The sequence below is a fragment of the Betta splendens genome, chromosome 5, assembly GCF_900634795.4.
Source record: "Betta splendens chromosome 5, fBetSpl5.4, whole genome shotgun sequence".
NCBI lineage: Eukaryota > Metazoa > Chordata > Actinopteri > Anabantiformes > Osphronemidae > Betta > Betta splendens.
In genome coordinates this window covers 14,230,133-14,253,655 of record NC_040885.2, presented here as the reverse complement: position 1 = coordinate 14,253,655, position 23,523 = coordinate 14,230,133, and the positions used below count along the sequence as shown (strand labels likewise).

Sequence of the window (23,523 nt, the reverse complement as noted above, 5' to 3'; positions counted from 1 at the left end):
GCGTGATGCCTTCAGGGGCTCCTGTGTGCTCCCTTCGCACCACAAACAGCATCTGTCGCACATCATTTGTTAATTACCCTATAAATCCTAGTTATACAAATTTATAAAAACAAAATGTTGCTTCGGGATAAACCGGAGCGAGAGAAAGAGAGAGTTGAGGGAAATTGGTTGGATGCATTTGTTTTTGAAATTTACACAAGAAATAGGTAAAAGAACTGATTAAAATCAGAATCGAGTTCTATTGCGGGTAAGAATTTCCCATAATAGGAGAGGTTTATCTGTCAAGCTGTGAACTTGCATCTGGTGCAGTCTAAATCTGGCCCCAGAGTTGCTGCACGCCGCTCCCAAACACAACTGTCAACCAAGACACCAGAACTAAGAGGACGAGTCGCTGAGTGCTCTCTCATGTCTCGCTCTGACTGTTGTTTTCTGTCTCCCTCTCCGCAGGCTGACGCTCTTTCCGAGGCTTCCTCTGTAAATCTGCATGCAGTCGAGCACCGTCCCCCCAGACCTCCCCCGCTCCTCCTCCCTCACCTGCTGTGACCAGACCCCCATCCCGTGTCCTTCTGTTCCCCCTGCTTGCTCCTCTTCCGTCCTCCCTCCGTCCTCTTGCTCTGACGTGTTGGTGTCAGTTTGACGAGCACTGTAGATCTGACGCCTCGTCCGGCAGCTTACCTCTAATTTGCTGCTGCGGCCACTTTCCCATCACTCTGAAACACTAAAAGGGACCAAAAATGGAGAGGTGCTGAAGAATGTGTGCAGTACTGCAGGTAACCACTAGTTTGCGCTGTTGGGCTCACTGACAGAATCACTGACCATTTGATGAATCGCTTCATGTTTCTACTTCCCCTTCTTTGTTCTTCCTCTGGTTTGTTTTTCTGGCCACTTATTTCCCATCTTTAACCTAAGCTATGTGACAGGCTGAGAGTGTATAACTGGAAATGTAAACAGCAATACTTCCATCTGTTTCTTATTATAGAGGATATGAATATGACGTCAGAATGCAATTATCAGACAGACAGTGGATGCATGTTCTGTGAGGATCTCACACCAGCTGCCTTTAATTCCAGCTGGTGCTGTATGTTGATGAGCTGTGAGAAGTGATAATCCATTTCAGTCCAAATGATCAAGGACTGCTCTACTGGGGAAGTGATCAATGCGCAGGCTCTCTGTTCTTCCACTTTCCATGACCGAGTCTGTTTCTACCGAAGATGCAAATGTTCCCACAAACATGAAACCTGCACTTTACCTTTTAAAGTGAGCTTTGAAACGCACTGCAGATGAATGGATCACTTCTGTCCATCACATCCTGTAATTGCAGTATGAAATTTTAGAAAGGCATATGTAGTCATGGTAACAGTGCAGCTGATTATTGCTCACATTCGGGCCACTGTTGCCACGTAGGCAGGTAAAGCAACTCACAATGAACAGACCAACTAAAATGCAAAACACTGGCCAAGCCCTGATTAGGATTTGTCTCATCTCAACCTATTTCCTGATAACAAAAAAGGTGGAAAAGGTGACTACACATATACATTTACAGTATGTAGACCCTGAATGAGCACATGATGGGAATGTTTTGTACTTTGGTACCTTTGCAGGGTGTTGTATATTTCAGACACCTACATCCCATATTTCCATGTCATCTGCATATAATGTAAATGGTGAATGGTTCTCGATGCCTCGGTTTGTTCTGGTATGAAGCACAGGACAAAGCTGAACCGAATTTACCCAATGAGGAAGTGGGAACCGCTGTCTGAAATAGAACGATCAAATATTCAGTGGTTAACTGCAGCTGCAGCAGCATGTCTTGCCTTTTGGGTCGCACCATGTTGTCTGACAAGCACCTTCTTCTGCACACAAACTAGAGGCGAACTTGTGAATGTTGACTACGTTTTGGTAAAAGACTTTAAACCTGTAAATGATCCCTAAGAGGACGATCATATGTGAGCTGGGCCGTCATTGTTGTCATCCAAGAGCATGGCAGAGTAAAAAAGAAGTGTGTAGCAACTATTTTTATACTGCAAATTCAAGTTAAATAAATATATATTACTCATCCTTTGCTGTAGTTAAGATGGGTTTTCATTAGATATTTATTTACTGTGTAGCAGCTGCTGAGTGTGAAGCATGTTTCCATGGTTAAATGTGTCATGTGTGTCTTATGCTGCTGAATGTCAGTGTTCGTTGCTCATTCCGTCACTGAATGAAATCATTTAAAACTGAAGTGTGTTCATGAACGAGCTCCCGACTGAAGCCAAAGCTCTGACCGTGCACTCACGCAGCGGTTCTTGCTCTATAGTAGCCTCTAAACTCGATGGAGTTTAACCTGGTGAACCCAGGTTTACTGTAGGTTATCAGGACCTGATGCAGCTCCGTCTTAGCGCACGCAGATACAGAAGCACCTCGTCAGCCAATGAGCCGTCCGTCCTTTGACCCCGAGCTACAGATTTAAGTTGGGTGCAGCCCGAGTTATCTCAGCAGATAAGTTGATTGAGTGACTGTCCGGGACATTGATGTCAGTCGCTCCACGCCGCCTCTCCATGTTGACCTCCTGATCAGCCAGTCAGGATGAAAGAGTCAAGGGTGACAGTGGAGGGACCAAGGCTTGGTATGTTTGTATGGCATTCAATACAGCGTGTAGATTTAGGGGAAGAAGTAAAACTCTATATTGAGCATTATCTCATTTAAACAAATCAGTTCTGTATCTGACAGACAGATGTAACAGATAGTACACAGGTCAGTATATGTTCCTCTGCATATGCAAGACCATGCAAATTTGTGATTAACCTATAGTAAATTAAATGCCAGATGTGAATTTGTTTTAACTACTCAAGGTTGGAACATTTCTAATATTTTAACATCAGACTTAAAACATTCCTCTTTACCAGTAATTCACTAAACACCAAATAACTTTGTTTTGTATCTGCATTTGTTTTTATCACAGCAAAGCTGGTGCAGGCTTTAATTCAGTAGCTTAGATTTTGTTATTTGCTAAATGACCACCACCATGTTTTGTCACTGTGTTGCAGCTTATTATAAACTGATGATCCATTTGTTATTGTTTCTTTTAACAATTGTGTAAGTGTCCAATGCAGCAGCTGTTCAGTTTGACTGTCTCTAAACCGTAAAAGAAAGGCCGCTGAACTTCAGAGACCTCCACGTTATCACTGGAGCTGTGTTTTGATAACCTGTCGAAACCACGTGTTGAATGTGAAAGACCTCTTTTCTGTTGTGACATGTAAATAGATGTTCTCCTGACATGCACTGTGGTTGTATACGGAGATGTAAATGTTTGAATGACTGAGTTATTTTCTAAATGATGTGTCTAATTGTTCCATTTGTCTAATTTGTAATTGTACCTGAAACTATTCTGGGAGGTCAAATAGCCAAAATATGCAAAAATGACTCTGTGGTTAAAAAAGAAAGATGGGGGAAAATTGTTTGTACAATTGTGTATTTGTTTCTAGTGTGTGATGTAGTGCATGCAGTACTCTCTTCTGTAGCTGCTGAGAAACGGTACTGTTCATTTCAATTCAATTCATTTCAATAAAGAAGTGCAAGAAAAGTTCATTTCATCATTATTGCTCATCGTCGTTTGGCTTTAACACCATTATGAAAGTGAGTACGGTCAATTAGTCCACACAGCGTATTAGTCGCAGACTGATCAAAGTAGTTTCTGCCCTTTGTTCATATTAGTGCTCAAATTATTGTGTAAAGAAGAAAAAAACATTACTCAACAACGAGGCAGTGAATGCATCCAAAACAAATCAATGGGTGGACAAACCAAGGCCACATAGGCCTCCGTGCTCTGAACGCTACCATAATGTAGGTTAACAGAGAATCAGCATGACTTACACTGAACTAATGTATAATCAACATACTGTTAGACAGTTTGTGACGAGACATTTTCAGTTTGAGCTTCACAGCCGTTGTCCACTCTAAACCAGGAGAGGAAAGGATGTGATTGCACAACGCAGTCAGTTCGTTTGGAGCCTTTCACTGAAAACAAGTGAAGTTTTGATTGACCGCATCACTTGGACGTGTCCATGAAACACAATGTGTCACTGTCTGACTTCGACTCACCTTGAAATGTGAACTTTGCTATTTGCAGCCTGTCGCCAGCCTGAAATCATTCAGCTGAGCTTTTCAGATGCGTCTCAACAAAAACTGTCCCAATAGGAGGTTTTCACACACGATTTTTAATACATAATAAATTATTTTCACAATCTATACATAAATTGTACTGTTGAATAATTTCTAACTTTAGAATTACTGGACAAAACCTATGTTCCCTCCCTGCATTTGTGAACCATGTTTCATTACATCATCCTGCTTTGTCAAACGCTGCAACCTTTGGCCCACATTAACCAACGCAGGTAGAAGGCACATGAACGCTTTAATAAAAGCATGACTGCATTGTGTGATAACAGTAACTACTCCGTAAATGAACGAGGCTTCAGGACAAACTCCACGCTTCCGCTGGATGACCTCACGCAGCGGACGACCTCAGGGCCCAGAGCCAAAGGGGCAAAGTGCAAAACAGCGGCTGAGAAAAGGAGAGGACAGCGATCACATGAACTGTGACACAGACGCAGCCACACACACTTAAGCGACAGGACTGCAGGTGAACCAGCGTCGCTCCGTCCTGCACCGCTGACCGATCCCTGCGCTGGAACACAGTGAGTACAAACGCCTGCCTGGCTTCATCATCGCGTGCTGTGTAGGTTCTGTTACAAACTATTCTATACAGGTTTAAAACAATAGAGCAACAGAAATAACAAAAACAGAAATAATATCTATAATAATAATAATATAATAAGTAATTCTAATAAGATGTAGACAATTTTTGTCTTCTTTAATCTAACTCTCTCACCATGTGTCTTGTGAGGGAAAGTGATTTAATCATCTACAGTTTGCTGAAGATATGTTAATATAATATTGATTTAGTTCCTCTGATAAATAATAAACCACTCAACAAAAAGCAAAAATGTTTACTGACTGCTTCCTTCATTTATGCTGCTAATATTGTATATGATGCTTTAAACACTAAAGGAACATGGCACAGGCATAATTCTGCCAATTCTGTTTAAAAACGCTCGCTTTAGCATCGCATCAGTGTGATCTCTCCACACGAGCAGCTGGATTAGGACAGCAGTGTCTTTACCGGCGCACCGTCTCCACCGCCGTCCGTCCGTCCGTCCATCCGTCCTCTCAGTGGCCTGTGAGGCTCCGTGGCTGCAGGCACATCAGCTTCCGCATGTGTTTACATTCAGCCTCATCCACACGGAGGCAACCACAGTTGAACACCAGGCGGGTGTGAGTCCAGCCTCTCTGCACTGGAGCTCACCGGGAATATTAATTCCTGTTAGCATGAGGCAATGTACCAGCAACCGGCCCGTGACCTGATTTAATCTCAATTTATCACTGAAGATCCTCGACTTCACACTCAGACCTGTTGCTGCACTGCCCACAGACCATTTAATCACACAAGCTTTTATGGTTATTCAGTCGTGTCATAGACCAGGCTAGCAAAGGATTTCTGTACAAAGTGATGATGTATGTATTTACCTAAGATCACAACCAACTAATCCCACTTTCTCTTAGTTAAGTCAAGTTGGGAGTTCAGGAGAGATAATACAGCCTTGATTCCATCATTTCTGTCATTTATTCTTAGGAAAGGTGCAACTGTGATTCAAACAGGACCGTCCGACTGAGTCCCAATCCTTGTAACCATGACAACCGCAGATCCACCTAACACACTTTGGCATCGAAACGTCAAGACCCCTCAGACTGATGCTGTCTCCAGTCACGGTACGAAGCAGCTACACACAGAATTCAAGTTTGACTTATTTTACAAACACAAATTTTCTGCGCATCAAAATATTTTAGGATGAAATTACCTCCCATTCTTAGATTTGCAGTAATTATCTTATATAAGGAAGATGTAAAATAAGTTCAGTGTCACGCTGAGACTGTGCTCCTCGTTCTGCAGCCGGGGGCCATGAGGACGTGCAGGAGGAAAGGCTGAGGCAGTGGCGTAAACACACGCAGGTACTGTATGCGCAAAAAGTGGGATGTCAAACTGGTCTAGTGAGCGTCCGTAGCCTAAAAGCTTGCGTTTTCATCCAGAAGGTGAAGTTAAGACTCATGGAGCAGGTCCAGAATCAGCTGGGCGACATGTTTGACGAGGCTGTAGCGGAGTCCATGCAGTCGTACGCCGGCGTTCGGCTGAACGGAGGGAGCGCAGGCAAGCCGGCCTCCAGGTGAGGAGGACGCGCGCTGAGTGGTGCCTGTGGGTGGATGGAGGGCGCTCAGCAGTCACTGACTGTAACCCCGTCTTTGTGTCAGAGCTCAGAGGATGGATGACGGCAAAGTGTTCGTGGCCAGAGCTTCACTGCTGGAGTGAGTATGAAAAAACGGACATCAGTAACTTCAGTGCCTCCATTCTCACCCAGGGCACAGTAGCTAAAACTACTGTCTGCTTTGCACTCAAACGAACACAAATACAAATGTGATTATATTGTATATTATATTGTTTTTCAGCGAACTGTTTGAGATCAGCCACATCCGGACCATCTACCACATGTTCTTAGCCGTTCTGCTCATCTTCTTCCTGAGCACGCTGGCTGTGGACTACATCGACCAGGGCAGGTCAGTGTGTGTGTGTGTGTGTGCGTGTGCGTGTGTGTGTGTGTGTGTGTGTGTGTATGTGTCTAACCATCCTTCCCACACTGGAAACCTGCTTTCTGTGCGCTGAGACCTTTAACAACCCCCTTCTCTCGCGGCCGCGCTGCAGCAGGACGCGCTACGATCAATTCCCCCGGAGCGGCGGCTGCTGCCGCTGCTGCTTCGGGCCGCGCGGTAATGATCCGCTTTGCTGTTTGCAGACACGGTTGTGAGTTTAATTCGCACGCCTCGCGTCGAAACAAGCGCCAGCAGCCGGCTCAGCACCAAATCAAATATTCAATACATCTGCTCTCAGTTACCATTGATTTCAGTTGAATGCATTCTGGATGCATTTTCCTTTCAGCGCATCTGATGACATGATGCAATATGCAAATGCATTATTAAAGCAAGCGGCATCAAGTTAACAAGTTAAACAATAATTGAATGACTGATTGGTTATTTGAACCTTCTGACTTCCTGTGGAATCCCAGGCTGGTCCTGGAGTTTGACCTGCTCTTCTACGCCTTTGGGAGGGTGGGGACGGTGGTCTGGGCCTGGACCGTGATGTTCTGCTACACGCTGCTCGTCCCCTACCTCGCCCTGCTCCTGTGGGGCTCCTTGTACCACTCGGTGCCCTCCAGGCTGGGGCTGTCTGCGGGCACGGGCCTGGCTCTGTCGGCCGCGCAGGCCTGCGTGCTGGGACTCTTCCCGATCTACGTGGCCGTACAACACCAGCTGCCGCCGGCGTCGCGGTTCATTGTGGTCATGGAACAGGTGGGTGTGAACCGTCTGACGCACGGAATGTGTCTTAGCGACCTGAACGTGTTCAAATATGTGAATATCTGAGCATGAAAAGCCAGGAAATCCATACAAATCCATCCCGCGCTAGAAGCAGCCTCCACTGTAGACGTAGCATCGTGTTTGGTGATTCGCTTTCGAAAGGCATCTCTTCACTGCCATCATCGGCAGCACAGCGATAAGAAAAGCCTGCTGGCCAGAGGCGGGAGCCTTCCAACTGGAAAGGCACCAAAAGAGACAGAAGACCCAGTGCTCCCACTTCAAAGCCCCACTCTTAATACCTCCTCATCCTCGCTGCTACACCAGCTGCAGTTTCCCCAAAGTGCCTTGGAGCTGAGATGATTTTAGCTGTTTGATGGGGTGAGATAATCCCTCTGCTCAGATGCTTTTGGGAAACTTAGCTCGCATCCTCATTTGTCTGGGATCCAATCAATTCAAGGTCTGTAAAAGTCCACTTTGACATACAGTAGAAATGATGAAAGCGGTTCCCTGTTGTACCTCTCGCCTCTCGCTCTTCTGTGATTCCAAGCAGTTTTGCTCAACGTCAAATGAAATCTGACATTTGCCTAACGTGCCTAAAGGAAAACAAGGGCCTCTGATTTCAGGCACTATGTCAATGCTGCAATCACGATAAATGAATAGCTGACACTTTTATTCTCCTCAGATTCGCTTCCTGATGAAGAGCTACTCGTTTATTAGAGAAACAGTTCCTGTTATTATGCGGAATACACCAAAGGAAGGTACGGTGTGGGGTTCATCACTCACCTTGGCACCACGAGCCACAGATAAATGACTAAAACAAAGCTCAGCAGGTCACCAGCTACAGATTTATGTCTAAAACGAAGAGTGAATAAAGCCACTTAGAATAAATCTCCCAAAGTTTAAGCAGCCTCACATTGTTAGAGTTTGTTAGTGGGAAATAAAGTTAAGTGTCCCGTCATGTGTGGCCATTAAATTAATAGGAATGAATGTGAAATGGCTCCAGGTGAACATTCCTTCCTCCTGCAATGTTTTAAATTAGAAAAAAGATCTCATCTAAAATGAAATACAGCAAATAATTGGGGGACGGAATTGCAGGCTTTAACGCAGACACTTTGACTTAATGGCGTAACGATCTTGGGAGCACAATGTCATTTGATTTTAAAGACAGTCATTAGTTAGCGGACTACAATAAAACAAGCTCTGGCTTCGACGCGTGGAAATGTTAATGGCTGGTTTAATGCCACGCAATGAGGAAAAGATCAGGAAGCGCAGGAACAGAAGATAAATCAGTGACACACGTTGGAAGCTCAACGGTCTCACTCTGATTTGTCTTTGCGTTTCAGGAGAAAGTCACAGGCTCCCGACGTTTTCCAGCTACCTGTACTTCCTCTTCTGTCCCACTCTCATCTACAGGGAATCGTACCCGCGGTAGGTCCTGATGGCTTATTCAATATTTCCAGCTACTGTAATAATCCCCCCCTGTTCCTCGTGACAGCTGGGGACATTAAGCGTCACGTCGTGCTTCTTTTTTCTACCTTTTCGTTACAGAAACTCCCGCATAAGATGGAATTATGTTGGTGTCACTCTTGGCATGGTGAGATTAAGCTCTGATCTCCATTTAGACCTTCTGTACATAGGCATTGAGATCAAAACATGGTTATAAGACACAGAGGAGGAGGCGTTTATATTCTCAGTCAAATATCTTAAAGCTGTAATTTGTGTTTTCCTTTTGTGTTGATACATGTAACATAAAATCTGTGTATTTCTAGATTCTGGGCTGCCTGTTTTACGGATACTTCATCCTGGTGCGTCTTTGCATGCCCATCTTCAGGCCCGAGAACAAACAGCCTTTCAGCAAGCGGACTCTGGTTCTGGCCGTGTTTCAGTCCATACTACCAGGTGCTTCCCATCAACCGCAACCTATTCAAATCAGCGATAAGATAAAATAAATATGCTGTTGTGCCGTCGCACACAGGTAATGAAAGAGTCTTTAAGCGTATCGATTTTGAGTAAGTGCTGATATAAGAGCCTGATCTTCTTATGAGCCAGCTGGGAGCAATTCCCAGAATGCAACAGTTCCTGATGCCTTATCTCCCTGTCTCAGGTATTATGCTGCTGCTGCTGGCCTTCTTCGCCTTCCTGCACTGCTGGCTCAACCTCTTCGGGGAGTTGCTGCGTTTTGCTGACAGAATGTTCTACAAGGTGTGTACTTGACGTTCTGTGGCAGAACAACACTTGTTGTACCAGACGGTGAGAACAAGTGGAATTGCAGCAGGCGGGTTTGATGCCCTCCGAACAGTGAAACCTTCCTGTCGCTAAATTCAGCTGATTAAAATCAAAGGCCTCTTCTGGAGCCTGACGACAAATGCAAAGCATCTAAATCCATTAGATATTGATAACTTGTTCAATAACGCAGTGTTGCCATCTTGTGCTGCTTCTGCAGGATTGGTGGAACTCTACGTCCTTCGCCAACTATTATCGTACCTGGAATGTGGTGGTTCATGACTGGCTGTATTATTACGGCTACAGAGACTTCCTCTGGGTGAGCAAAGCATCAGTTCAGTCAACAAGTCAGACGTCTCACACTGCAGCGTAGTCAGATCTTCCTCTTCTCTGTGACCGATCCCTGCAGCTGTCGCAAAGGAGATTCCGGACAGCTGCCACGCTCTGCGTTTTCCTCGTCTCCGCCGTCGTCCATGAATACGCCTTGGCCATCGGCTTTGGCTTCTTCTACCCGGTCATGTTCTTCCTCTTCGCCGTCTTCGGAGGTGAGGGACGAGCTTATTATCCAGTGAACTGTCCACAATCAGATCGTCTTCATTCAGAAACATTAGTGCCTGGTGGAAAATTATGTAACTAACAAAGTTCGAAGACTCTTCTTGAGTTGACTTTTTCTGTTAAAAGATGTAAATGTGTCTCTCTACATTCAGAGGTAGGCGTTTTCAGAGACTGACTCGTTATTTTCCACATTTTGTTCTCACTCATTAAGCCATAGTCATTGACAGCATCGTTTCTCCCCTGCTGTGTCCCACTGACCCCGTGTCGTCCCCCCTCAGTGGTCTTCAATTTCACCATGAACGACAAGCGCCAGAGCCCCGTGTTCAACATCATCATGTGGACCTGCCTCTTCCTGGGCCAGGGCGTCCTGGTGTGTCTGTACTGCCAGGAGTGGTACGCGCAGATACACTGCCCACGGACAGAGGTACAGTATGTGTACAAGTACACGCCTGCTGGTACGGTACCTCTGTAACTGCAGAGGACTCTCTCTCTTTTTTCTGGGGGCTATGAGTCCGACAGCAGCCGTCTTTTAAAAAGCTTTTAATGCGTTCTCAGGTTCCATTAAAGTTTACTTCTCTTCACTACAACTGCGGCAAAACAGGGATAATGTCTGAAGTAAAGTCGATAAAACTTATCTGAGTCAGATTTGTGACCCTTATTTAGTTGAATGCATTTAACCAACTGTTCATTCTCCTTAAGAGACATTTTATAGTGTACGAAATGACTTAAAGGCTGCAACTGACTGGTGAAGCTATTTGTGAGAATGACATCATTATCAAAATATTACCTTGATCTCTAAAGAAGGAGAGCAGGCTGGGAAGTTAATAATCTCAGAGCCAAAGTCTCTTTGAGACTAGATTTAAACCTTAAACGCATTATTAGTCAGTGTGAGACTAAATATTGGAGTTGGTAGATTAAACCTTTGGTTTGACGTCACACAGACGTCAGGAACCTGATGAATGTGAGTAACCTCGTTCTTGTTAACACTCAGGCGACAAATATACAAAACTGCAAACACGTGCACAACCTGTCTTTGTGTAAGACACTTTTAAACCCTGACATATACGTATTTAACAACTTATATATGACGTATTTAACAACTTGCAAAGCCTCCTTTCCAACCACGCACGTTTGATGAAGTCACAGATGTGAAGGATTTTCAGGACAGATGGCCACAGATGTACTTAACTGTCGCCACAGCATCTCTGTCTCCAGCAAAGGCGTCTTCCAGCTGCAGCGTCGTTCACATTCACAGAGGCTTAACACAGATAACTGCTGTCTAAAAATATCAATTCTGTAAAATGGGATTACATGATAATATGAGGATGTGAAATATATAGATATTAAGTATTAGAGATAGAAATTACCAGAAGGATGAAGAGAAACGTGACAATGTAAAACCCTCTTGTTTCGCTCTGTTAACAGAATAGTTTCTGGGAGCTGGTGACGCCTCGGTCGTGGTCCTGCAGTTACAAGGGGTAAAACTGCCTTGCTCCTTGGAGAAAATCAGCACGGACTAAATGTAGACGACTGGATAGATGTGAATATATGAAGCCTTCAGACCCTTCAGTCTTGTATATCCTTATTCAGGTGTGATTCATACTGTATGTTTGATGTATCAACCCTTTTTATACTGATAGTGTAAAATATTGTTTATTAGGTTTTGAGAAAATGTTTTTTTTTGTGTATTCACTATATAAATCACTATAAAAACGCTAACTGTGTGAGTCTGGATGTGCTTAGTGTCTTTGCTAAGCTAAATTAAGCTAATTGCCTTTTAGCACATTGTTAAAAAAGATATTTATTAAGTAATAAAAATATAAAAATTATTAAATATGCCTAATATAAATGCTTTACTCTATTGTACTTGAGATGTACAAACGTTTCACTCAGAACGCCTGGCCTGCAGCCTGCCCCATGCTTGTTCCAGCCTTGGCGGCTTGTGGGAGGCCAGGGATTGGCTGGGGAGCAGGTATGCAAAGCAACCGCTGTGGAGCGTCTTATCATTTTGCCACAAAGCTTCTGCTTGTCTAGCTGCCATGTCCCTCTGAAGTCATACAGGAAGAAGAGGATTAGTGATGTAATGTTCTGTAAACTGATATACCATAATACCAAGAGCGCAGAGCGAGCCTTCATTTCAGCGTTTCATCTTTGCTGAATGAATTGATGGAGCATAAACAAAAGGTGCTTGCTGTCAAGTGAGGAATCCATGTAATGAAACCATAATTATAAAGGACTCTAAGAGGAATACGAGGCTTCAAAGAGGCTTATATTCACTCACCAACCTTGTCTGTTGTAGCTGGAGACAATTAAAACACTGGTCTGCAAGGTTATAGGGAGCAGAGAAAAGAGATGATAAAACCAGTGAGCAGAAAGAGGGAAACAATTAACCAGCCGTCACTAAGAGCAAGCTCTTTCATTTGGTGGACTTTTTTAAAATATTAATTGTTGCAGCTCCAATTTACCTTTGCAAGTGTTTTTGAACTAAATGACAATCAGCATCACAAAGGCTTTAGACTGTCAAGCAAGCTCAGATCTTATTAGTTACCACCTACTGCTGTTGAGGGTCTCAGAGTTCACTTGGGCTGAAAGACAAACCCTCGCCTGGCTGCTTCTGACTCTGAAAGTGCAGCCGCCACAGAAAACGTTTGGTTTTTCATCCTGTGAAGATGGAAAATATGCTCGCTTTGACACTTTTTCAGGCAGATTATTGCGCTCTCGGCCAAACGCTCTGCAATAGCTCATGCGTCTCCAGTGGATATGAAAATATTCAGTCTGTGCTGAAAACAGGCTTTTATCATAACAGTGGAACACACAGGAATTAAAAAAAAGAGACATTATAAATCCAGAGTGGTTTATTCAACTGGCAGCTTTGCCAAAGCACCATAAGGAACAAACTGAGCAATAACCAGCCTTTTAATATTTCAGTGGCAACAAGATGCATGAGTGAACAACCACCTTCGCAAAAGGCTCTGAGTCATCTTCACATCAGCTAAAGAGCACAGCTTTCATTCTTTCCTTGCTTTGGCTGCATATACCAGAGTGACATGAATGGATGAGCCACGGTGACTGTAACGCACTGGGGTGGGGGGAAGGGCAGCGCCATAAACAGGGATTAGAGATGAACACGCAGATACTCGCTCGCTGGCGTCTGAAATGCCACCGTACCCGCGCTGCCGCCGAGAGCACGTGCGTCGTGTGGATACGTGTGAAATGGTGTAATCGTGTGGCGGGCGAACGCGGGGGAACAAATCAGCTTTGAGTGCTTGATCTGGAACAAAGTGGCTCAGGAAGCGGGCTGAGCTGTGATTTTATTCCCTAATGTTCGTGAGCAACATTTATAATCGGGGTTTAGAGCACAGGTTGGGGAGGACGTGGAGGGGACCCAACGGGACGCAGACAATAGAGACAATGAAGCCAGACTTTCAGAAAAACTGGAAAAAACCAAACATGTTCAGGGGGAAAGCCACAAACTGCATAATAACAAATTCCACCTTCCTCCTCGTTTCCATGAAGAACCTTAAATTATCATATGCATGACCAAAACTTTGCCTAATTGCTACGTCTAACAGGAAGAGGAGGAGAGAATTGCTCCTTTTAATTGTTCAGACACTGTAAATCTGTCCGACAGAGAGTGTGAGAGAGCAGAAATGTGAGGCCTCTACCGCATGATAACTATGACGAGGGCTGCGCTAAATTATCTATTGATACGGCTGAGCTTGGATACATGTCTCTACGGAAAGCCTCACCCTGGAGGCATGAATCCTTCACAACCTGAACAACACAACAACCTCCTTTCCTCAGTGACATAAACAGGGAAGCCTTCTTTACAGTTCCAGTTGTCGAGAGCAACAAAAGCATTATTCTCTCACACACACACACACACACACACACACACACACACACACACACACACACACACACACACACACACACACACACACACACACACACACACACACACACACACACACACACAGCTGGAAGAAATCAAGTAAGAGAAGAAAATGAAGGGGCTTTGGTCCCAGTCCCATTTGTATACAAGTGCTTTAAAGGAGCATAAGGTACCGCTGTAACATTTCAAACACAAAGGATTTTCACTTACATTAAGAAAATAAAACAGCCAAAACTCCATAAAGTATTCACATACTCAGTGCACAATGGATATTTCTTCCATTTCTCTTTGTCAAACCTCTACAGGTTCGTGTAGAAAAGCCACCAGCATAAAGAATATCAGCTGAGAAAAGCTCGTGTTTAAAAGTGTGTACTCAGTTGGTCTTGGCCTCAGAAAGTCCTCAGTCGGCGCCTTCCTTATTAAGTAACACACAGGAGCTTTGTTAACATGCAGAGTGGCGCTGGGCTGCAGGCAGTGAAAGGTCCACGCTCACACCGACTTTCCCTTCGCGGATCGGCTCATCAGCATTCACGTGACCGTCGGGGGCGGTGCCAGAGGCCGAGCCGTGCACGCACGCACGCACACGTGCACGTCGTGGATCACGTATCGGAAAAGAAAAACACCACGTTCGAGGAAGGAACCCAAACAGCAACGTGAACGGTCGAGTGTGTAACTATGCCGGTATCTGACAGGATGAGCAGCATCTGGCGACAACACGCTGCAACTATGAAGCACAAGCACAAGCAGCAGCAAAGTTACTGCAGCGCCCTTTGGACTCCGGACCGTGTCACAGAACATCTGCAGCAACCGCGCAAATACGTTGTGTCAGGTTTGGATACAAAAATAGATGTGCAGGGTAAAATAAAGTGAATTTTTTGGCATCGGTGGTTGTTTCCTGCACCGCCTCCCGCGTGCGGCGCCGCTCGCTCCTCGCGCCGCCTACTTGCGAGCGCGCTGCCTCGCCAGGCGCTTCATGAAGCAGCAGGTCACCGTGGCCACGATGAGAATGCCCACGAACAGGGCGGAGGAGACGCCGACCACCAGCGGGATGAGCAGCAGGTCGGCAGCTGTGGAAACAAAGACAGTTACGCGACCACGTGTGGCCGTCCCGCTTTACCAAAACGGCACACGAGCAAATGTTTGACAAAGTAAGACAACTTCGATGATGGGAGGAAGCACGCCTTGTGATCCCAGGACTGGGAAATATGTAGGACACGATGATTGGACCTAATCTAGCATTTGACACCAACCAAAGTTAGGAATAAAACTACTTTACATGTGATAATTACAGCAGCTGTCCTCCAGGGTGGGACCAAAGTTTCTCACTTTGACCTGCTGCTGCACTGAACTTTTCACCCCACAAATAAGTGGAATAAATGTTGTAGGGGAAGGTTAAAGTGCTGACACCCCATAAACCTCGATTGATTCAGGCTGGGCAGGCTTCCAGGAGGGAGAGCCAGGGATAAAAGTGTAAAAAGGGGAACAAAGCTGTCTCAGATAAATACTTCAATACGTCCACACTATTCATGCAGCGCATAAACACACTGACCTCTGGCGTACAGGTACACGGTCACTGTACTGGACTCGGCTTTGGCCCGCGTGTTGTACCAGCTTCCATGCGGGTCCTGTTGCCACACCTCGGCGTGACACGCGTACAAGCCCTGATCGTCCATCGCTGCTGCGTGGACCCTCAGCCTGTAGCTGGCGGCCGACAGCCGGTCAACGCTGACCTCGCTGCCGTTGGCGTAGATCTTGGCCACGCCGTCGTGCGTGAGAGCGGCCAGCAGCCGGGGCTTCTCTGCAACGGGCGGGTCCGACGCCGGGCTCCGGTCCTTCGGCGCCACCGGATCGGGGACCGGCGAGCGCAGCCAGCTGACCTGGGCGTGGGCGGGGCCTGCGCTCGTCACCGTGACGTTGCAGATGAGGGTGACGGTGCTGCCTCTCTTCAACAAGGGGCCGCGCGGCAGCTGAGCCACAGCAGCGACCAGCACATCTGTGGATGAATCCACATCGGCAGATGAGTCATCGCGGAGAAAGATCCGCTCACGTGATCAAAACGAGCCGCTTACGCTCCGTCTTCAGGTTGACAGTGATTCCCTCAGACCTCTGGGTGAGTGTGGCGGGAGTGGACGGGCCAGGGTTGCATCTCCCAGCAAACACACTGACCATGCAGCGGTACACGCCCGAGTCCGAGGGCCGGGCGGAGAACAGCTTCAAGGAGTACTTCCCCTCGGCTACCTTCTCCAGAGAGCCGCCGCTGGCTCTGCTGAGGTCGTCGCCCCAGCTCACAGCGCCATCCGGGCTCATCCGGGCCACCTCCACCTTTGAACACAGCATTAGTTAGCTTCACAGATTTCACTTTAGTTGAACATCCACGTCACAGTGTCGGAGGATGGAGCTGACGGCACCTCCACTCCCCCAGCCGCCACACTGCTGCCCACGGAGCCCCTCTTCATCCACTGAACCAGCAGGCCGAACTTGACCTCAGCAGGCAGCCCCATCACTTGGCAGGTCAGGGTGAGAGGAGAGCCGATCTGCGGGGTCACCTCCCCTTTAGGTGAGGATTCCACACTGAGAGACTCGGCTGATGGGAGACGGAGACAGAAGCAGAGGGCTTGAAAAAGTTCAACGTTTACAGCGGTGATACGAAGTAAAGTAGTAAAAGAACAAGTAAAACTGAACATCTGCTAAAGTAAAAATCAGGTCCCTATCGTGTTTAACTGCTTCTTTGTGTGCGTGATGTCCTATTTTACCACCTCACTGAAACCAGGGCACATGTGTAAACAAAGGAGAAGTGTCAGACCATTGTGTGAGTCAAACAACAGAAAAATACTGAACTGTTGCGTCTGGTGGAGAAAACAATGCACACATTCATGACGACAACGATGCTTCAACTTCTGTGTTTTACTGCGGGAGAAAACGTGACCTAAATAACTTCAGCTGCATTCCCCACATGTTCCTTTGCCTACAAAAATAAGCAGTGACATTAATTATCGTGCACGAGCGTGAAGTATCATGAGCCGCCTGTGAGCCAGCTTCCCAGACGACGGGTCGGTCCGAGCGCTGGACAGGTGGGTCAGAGCAATAGACGGGTCGGTCCGAGCAATAGACGGGTCGGTCCGAGCAATAGACGGGTCGGTCCGAGCGCCGGACGGGTCGGTCCGAGCGCCGGACGGGTCGGTCCGGCAGCAGCCGCCCCGTCTGCTGACTCCGCGCCGCCGCGGTGGGAGAGAAGGTGACTCAATCCGTTCAGGCTGACGCGGGCACGTGGAATTTAAAACGGAGCCAAGCGGCGGCCGTTATTCCACTCGCCAGCCTGCAATCGCATCAAAGCAGGATAATCAGCGAGAGAGTCATGAGGCCGAGCGGGGGACAGGGGCGGCAGCTAATTCTGTTCTCGCCTTCATTTTAAGGCAATCCTTCGATGGGTCCGCCTTTTCGAATGTAAGCATTTGCATGTCTTAATGGGAAAATATTATATATATAGAGAGATAGGTATTTTTATAGTTTTGTTGAGGGATAATGAATTTGTTCAGGGAATAACACGCAGCTCAACCAATAATAATAGGATAATACTACGGTGCGTTTGTCATCAAGGCTGACATTTAATGCACAGGTCCGACTTTAACTGCTTAGTCATCCTGCAAGCGAACTAGACATTACGGTAAGTACCACAATCGCCCAACATGAGTCAGAAACCTGGAAACGGTCCAGTGTACTGAACAGGCCGGCTGATGCCACTTCTTCAGCTCCAGCAGCAGGAAGATCAACACATTTGACCTGACAAACTTCAGATGTTTTTTTATTTTACAGTATCAGAGCTTAGATGTCAAAGAAGTGAAATGAATCAGTAACGGAACCTTTTTTTATGAGAAAATAATATTTATGCTGCGCCTTAGAGGCTGACATGGATCTGGAGTCAGGTCCGGTGTTTTTAAGAACATATGTCACTTTTATGGGCTGGAGGAAAAGAGCAGCTGAGTTTGTATCGGTTCGTAAACTCTGAGGCAACTGGGGGAAAAGTGCAGCCTGCAAGTGGAGGTGATCTTTTGATATCTTCTCATCAACTCGGTCTAGTTCAATCTGAAGAAATCCTACGTATAAAGTGGAGGGAACACCAAACCCTGGCACGGCTTTGCACAGTGAGTCACACTAACCTAGTTGCTGGACAGTCAGGTTGCCAATATCCAGCGTCCTCTGTGCAATCTTCTGCCACGATCGGTCGGGATCCCGAATCCACTGTGAAGCTTCACAGAAGTACGAGCCGCTGTCGTCCGGCTGCAGCGCCCTCATCTTCATCACGTACACCCCCTGGCCGCCGTCGCCATTCCTCTTCTCCAGCGTGACGTCTCCGTCGTCGTAGCGCGTCTTGTACGAGTGTCCGGGCACCACCGCCAGCCTGTTGTCGATGGAGATGATCTCCCTGACGGTGCTGACCTCCGCTCCCGCTCGGCTCCGCGAGGCCTCGCGGCCGCCGCCGCCACCGCCGCCGCCGCGCTTCCCGAAGGTGACGGACAGGTGGGTGAGCTGCTCCGACTGGATGCTGGCCGAGCACGTCAGCGCCAGCTCCGCCCCCTCCGGGACGGGCTGGCCGGTGAGCGAGCGCGAGTAGCTGATCTGGAGCGTGTCGGGAATCACTGTGTGCGCACGGAGACAGACAATTGCGTTACAACGAGCTGCTGCCGGAGCCTGGTGGGAGGAAAATACAGGACAAATGTGATTTCTGTTTGCTGCTGATACATTTCACTTGGACCACTAAGCTAAAGCTGTTAAAAATCCAGCCATTATAGATATTTGTACATATGTGTTGGTCAAGAACAGTCCCCAAATCAACTCATTTCTTCTCTCTGACCTTTGACTGTCACTGAGGCGCTGTAGTTGCCCTGGTAGGTGCTGTCGGTGCTTGGGGTGTAGCACTCGTACACCCCTTGGTCTTCAGGCCGCAGCCTCTGAATCACCAGCCGGACCTTGTCTCCGGAATCCCTCTCCACTCTCACCTCCCCGCTCCGGACGCGAGCCTGGAAGGGCATGAAGGGGAATCCCTTGTCCCTGGTGGAGATGACCCCCATCTGCCGCCCTCGGCTGTCGTCCCTGTAGAGAAACCACTCGAACTCCTGCGTCCGCGGGCCCTCGTAGCCCGACACGGAGCAGGGCAGCGACAGGGAGAAGCCGGCGACGCGGTGGAGCGGTCCGATGGGCAGGGCTACGTCGCGACAGGCCGCGCGCTGCAGCGCTGTGGCAGAAAAGCACAGAGAGGACGCGGGAGCGTGAGCGACGGTGGCGAGGAAAGAGCCGAGACGGCGGCGACTGCCGCTTCTGCGGGTCGTGTGCACGGACTGATCGATATCCTGAGCGGACGGAGAATCAATACATTAAACAGCTGCGGATAGAAAGCGCCAGGGCCGGGTCGGCCATGTTTAACGACATGCTCGTCTCAGCGGGCCTCCGTCCTCATTCTTTAAATTTAAAGGAGACGCTTTCCGTTAGGAGTCATTTTAATGGTCTGCTCTCATGAATAGTCTATGTATGATGTTATATAAATAATAGAAAAGTAAGAGCTCCTCACTGCTTTACAGTCTCATTGTCTGGCCCCAAACCCCACTTCCCCTTAGAATCTGTCAGAAAGAGGCTCAAACCAACTTTGACTGTTTAAACACAGACGCTAAAACTTCCCATGCTATTACCAGTTTCTACTTTCTGTCCCGATAAGGAGCAAAAATATTTGCTGCCAGTCAAAGATAAGAGCCCACGATCGAACAAGTAGCATTACAGAAATAGTTTAACATTAGCATCGTAAACCTCGGTTCCGCATCCGCTCACACACATTGTTAAGTAAATTATTTCCTCTACAGAAAAGGAGTTTTGACTTGTGATCAGATGTACAAAAACTACGCAGGTATGTTTTGCCTTTCTTCCAATTTGACAGTGAGCAGCTGGTGACAAGTCAAAAAAAAGTGAATATGTTCCAGATCAGGACCATATTCACCTCAAACTTAACTAGAAAGACTAGACAGGTGCGGCACTTCCCTTGCCACCCGTGTGTGTGTGTGTGTGTGTGTGTGTGTGTGTGTGTGTGTGTGTGTGTGTGTGTGTGTGTGTGTGTGTGTGTGTGTGTCAGACAGCCTAATAACACAACACACCCATGGATAATAACATGGGCGACTAGTGGGAGGCTTAAGCGGATCAAGTCCTAATTAACATTGGGCTTGGGCTGATAGGACTGGGGGACACCAAAGCTTGTCACAATGCTCAATACTGTCTGGATTAGATGCTGTGCAACGAGGGGTGGAGGATGAGGGGATCCCACGGAGTAAAGCCTGTTGGACCACCACACGATGCTAACACAACTAGCCCCTGTACGCAAAACAGCTTGACTGCCTTTAAGCACACTGGATTTATTGAGTTAATTGTGTATTACCTGTAAAATAAACACCCAGAGGGCTAACAGTTAGGAAAGCATGCTAACCATGTCAATCAATGATTTACTGCGGCCTCTCAGTCCAAAGCAAAACAGCTGATCACTGCAGCCAATATAACACTTACTTATATTTATGATATGTTATTGTCATTTCATAAGTAGTTGGGGCACATCTGTTTTAGTGATTTTACGCCAAGCAAAAAAAAACAAAGGCTGTTTTAGAACAAGGAGTGGTCGAAAACATAAACCATAACAAATAAATTAATGGTTGAAGCTGGTTGTTATGGCAACTGCAGAACGGCAGCGTTTACAATAATGTAAATGACAAATCAACAGTGTGAAGTGGTGCTTCCCACAAACCACACGCTGGAAAACACCTGCTTCTGTTTATTGATCGTCACATTATTTACGTCTGGATTATGAGCAATAAACTGAAGCGGGGCACATGTTGGCGCCTGCCCCGTGCATTTATCACAGCAAAGGCAGAAACCCTCACAAATAAGCACGGTGCAAATGATGAAAACAATGACGGAATGGGTACGAGGCTGCACTCACCCCAGTGTAGAAACACGAGCAGCGCGGCTTTCGTCGGAGCCATCACGGTCCTCATCTCCCCTCGCGATTCCCAGATGGATTACGGTCACTCACTTTATTGTCTCCGCGTCGCTGCGCGCGCTCACCGCCGTTCATAGTTCATCCCGAAGACGACTGTCTTCACGGGGAAGCGCGAACACCGTGGGAAACCGACGACGACGGCGCGCGAGACGTAGCGCGAGACAAATTAGATTAGAGAGACTGCAGGCGAATTATTATAATGACGGTCAAGATTATAATCAGCAGCAGCCAACGAATGTGCAGACTTGTGCTCAGCCCGTTTCCACAGTCAACACTTCGGCTGCTCCATAATAAACACCCGAGCGTGGTTTTTAGATAACGCCGCCTCGACGGACACGGTCTGGTCCAGCCATGGAGCCGCTGGCATCACAGGGGGTGAGCGCTGGGGTGTGTGAGGGGGGGCGTAGAGGGGCGTGTGCAACGAAAGAGGGAGGCGCCAAATAGGCTCCGAGAGAAGTGTGTCAAGCCACTGTGATTGGTCAAGAAAACCGCGGTGGCGTTTTGAACCAATGACAATAGAGACGTCCGAAGCAGGTCGAACCGCCAGGGGGCGCCAAAGCCCAGCGCATGGAGTCCGCCTGCGCACAGTACAAGAGGAGTCAGGCGCTGAGAGCGGCAGAGTACACAAACTACACAAACTGAAGGTATTTGTTCGTGTAAAATAAATCACAAAATACAGCTTTAAGTTGTTCCCTTTAAACTGCAGGACTCAGTACCTACATGCTCAAAGTGCAGAAAACAAAAACACGTTTCAATAATTATGAGAGTGAACGTGGTTAATTCATGTCAACATGTTAATTCAGCAGTAAATGAATCACATGGGATAATTGTTTATTTTTCCACAACTAAAATGGAGCCTGTAAAACTAGTAAAGCTTAGGGCTGATAATGGGGAAACATTACAGATGAGTGGGGTGAGATATGATCCTAAATGTGGTTATGAGTCTAATGCATGTGGTGATACTCATTAGTGGTAGCGCTTATCCATTACCTTGTCTACTTTCCTTTCCTTTCCTTTCGTTTCCTTTCCTCAGACAACATGGAAACATGGATGACTTCACGCTGTGGCTGTGCAGTGAAAGAGGGGAAGTCATTAGGGTATTCTGGGTTAACAAGGCGGCGAGCAGGATATGCAGACTTCAGCAGGAGCCTACATCAGCACTGAGGGATGGCACTCATGCAGAGAAAACTTCCTCAGTCCTATGGCTTTCAGTGCTTCCCAGTTTTCCATCAGTTTGGACAGCGAGTGCAAGTTGTAGTCTGGTCCCTTTCAAAGGAAAATATGTGTAAATGCCGTATTGTTGTGCGTATGCCTGTGTTATACTGTAATTGTTCAAGTTTATTCTCTGCTTCTTTATATTATATAAATAGCTTTAACAGCTTATCAAATGTCAAGTATCAGAAAATTATGGTGGTCTCAGACAGGGAAAGTGACCACATATATTTATTAAAGTGTTCTGCTTGAGCATATTTTCCAGGAACCTATTCATACTTAAGTTTAATCAGAATTATACATCCAAGATTCTAACACATATACATTTATAGCAGTGTATAGCACATTATCCTACACACTAGTATAAACATAGTTTATAGAGACTTAAGATATAAATCACACATTACCATTCTTACAATAAGTCACAATACATAAGAAATCACTAAAATTTATCCAAACTATTTTACCCTTTATTTCATTATCTTTTACGTTACAGTATTTTGTTTTACCTGAAGTCGCCCATTTGATTTGTGTCCACTAGAGGGCACTAGACGCAGCTGTAAAACAAACCTGATATATTATGACATATTAGGCTTCAGTTTCATTTTCATCTCAGTAAATCATGATTATCATCATTAAATTATATATTTGAAGAAACAAAAGCACCAGGACCCCCCAGGATGCATTGCTTGAAAGTCAAAATTGTCTTTGAAGTTGAAAGCCTTTGTAACTGTTTGGGTTTTAGGAAGACATGTTTTTTCTTTTTTATGATAACAAAAGTATAACTATGAAAAAGAATTGTCAAAGACCCTCAGAACAACATTAAGGATTTTGACCAAGTTCATCTTATTTTCAATGCATCAAGGCAACAAAGGGGTCAAGCTGGCTTAACTTGGATGACTGACAGTGTTTTATTATTTGTTTGTACCAGATCATTTTTAACATTATCTGCCCAGTGCTTCTAGAAAAGTAAAGGTAAAGTCAAAGTTAATGTTGCCGTTTGGAGTTCAGGGTGACTGTACAGTCTCACTGCAATAATCACTGGGTGATGAATTTTATGCCCTGTGGTCTGAACCTCTGTGAAGGTCTTGAACGCTTCCTCCACCACAGAACACAATGCTGCTCAAAAATAAAGCGTCTTCATTTCCTTTGTGTCCCA

At 46.4% G+C, this 23,523-nt stretch overlaps 3 protein-coding genes across 5 annotated transcripts in view; 2 read left to right on the top strand and 1 right to left on the bottom strand.

The window, feature by feature from the left end:
- The window catches only part of kif5ab (kinesin family member 5A, b), a 41,687-nt gene extending 38,117 nt beyond the window's left edge, over positions 1 to 3,570 (top strand). For all 3 annotated transcript variants that reach the window (XM_055508686.1, XM_029149663.3, XM_055508687.1), the window contains one exon: positions 448 to 3,570. The gene's annotated coding sequence lies outside the window, so the exon portion shown is untranslated. The remainder of the gene's footprint in view (positions 1 to 447) is intronic.
- A 143-nt stretch (positions 3,571 to 3,713) lies between these two features.
- soat2 (sterol O-acyltransferase 2) lies at positions 3,714 to 12,529 on the top strand. The gene is made up of 16 exons (XM_029149667.3): positions 3,714 to 4,679; positions 5,675 to 5,811; positions 5,993 to 6,051; positions 6,130 to 6,263; positions 6,349 to 6,402; positions 6,544 to 6,651; positions 7,158 to 7,440; positions 8,129 to 8,204; positions 8,790 to 8,874; positions 8,995 to 9,040; positions 9,216 to 9,345; positions 9,551 to 9,648; positions 9,890 to 9,988; positions 10,079 to 10,214; positions 10,503 to 10,648; positions 11,650 to 12,529. Exons 2-16 carry the CDS (start codon positions 5,733 to 5,735, stop codon positions 11,704 to 11,706), a joined length of 1,590 nt encoding a protein of 529 aa, XP_029005500.1. The 5' UTR covers positions 3,714 to 4,679; positions 5,675 to 5,732; the 3' UTR covers positions 11,707 to 12,529.
- A 532-nt stretch (positions 12,530 to 13,061) lies between these two features.
- igsf8 (immunoglobulin superfamily, member 8) lies at positions 13,062 to 21,516 on the bottom strand. Its single transcript, XM_029149665.3, has 7 exons — positions 21,093 to 21,516; positions 18,972 to 19,352; positions 18,277 to 18,756; positions 16,528 to 16,703; positions 16,189 to 16,441; positions 15,669 to 16,112; positions 13,062 to 15,186 (listed from the first exon to the last, which is right to left on the bottom strand). Exons 1-7 carry the CDS (start codon positions 21,145 to 21,147, stop codon positions 15,059 to 15,061), a joined length of 1,917 nt encoding a protein of 638 aa, XP_029005498.1. The 5' UTR covers positions 21,148 to 21,516; the 3' UTR covers positions 13,062 to 15,058.
- Between the last annotated feature and the right edge of the window lie 2,007 nt (positions 21,517 to 23,523).

Bases quoted from the DNA above. Each gene is read 5' to 3' on its own strand.
- igsf8 (XM_029149665.3), bottom strand. From the start codon at position 21,147: ATGAGGACCGTGATGGCTCCGACGAAAGCCGCGCTGCTCGTGTTTCTA. The intron at 16,704-18,276 runs GTTAGTGTGACT...GTCTCCCATCAG, and splicing joins CCTGACTGTCCAGCAACTAG to CCGAGTCTCTCAGTGTGGAA. The intron at 16,442-16,527 runs GTGCCGTCAGCT...CTGTGTTCAAAG, and splicing joins TGGCGGCTGGGGGAGTGGAG to GTGGAGGTGGCCCGGATGAG.
- soat2 (XM_029149667.3), top strand. From the start codon at position 5,733: ATGACAACCGCAGATCCACCTAACACACTTTGGCATCGAAACGTCAAG. The intron at 6,052-6,129 runs GTACTGTATGCG...GTTTTCATCCAG, and splicing joins AGTGGCGTAAACACACGCAG to AAGGTGAAGTTAAGACTCAT. The intron at 6,403-6,543 runs GTGAGTATGAAA...ATTGTTTTTCAG, and splicing joins GCCAGAGCTTCACTGCTGGA to CGAACTGTTTGAGATCAGCC.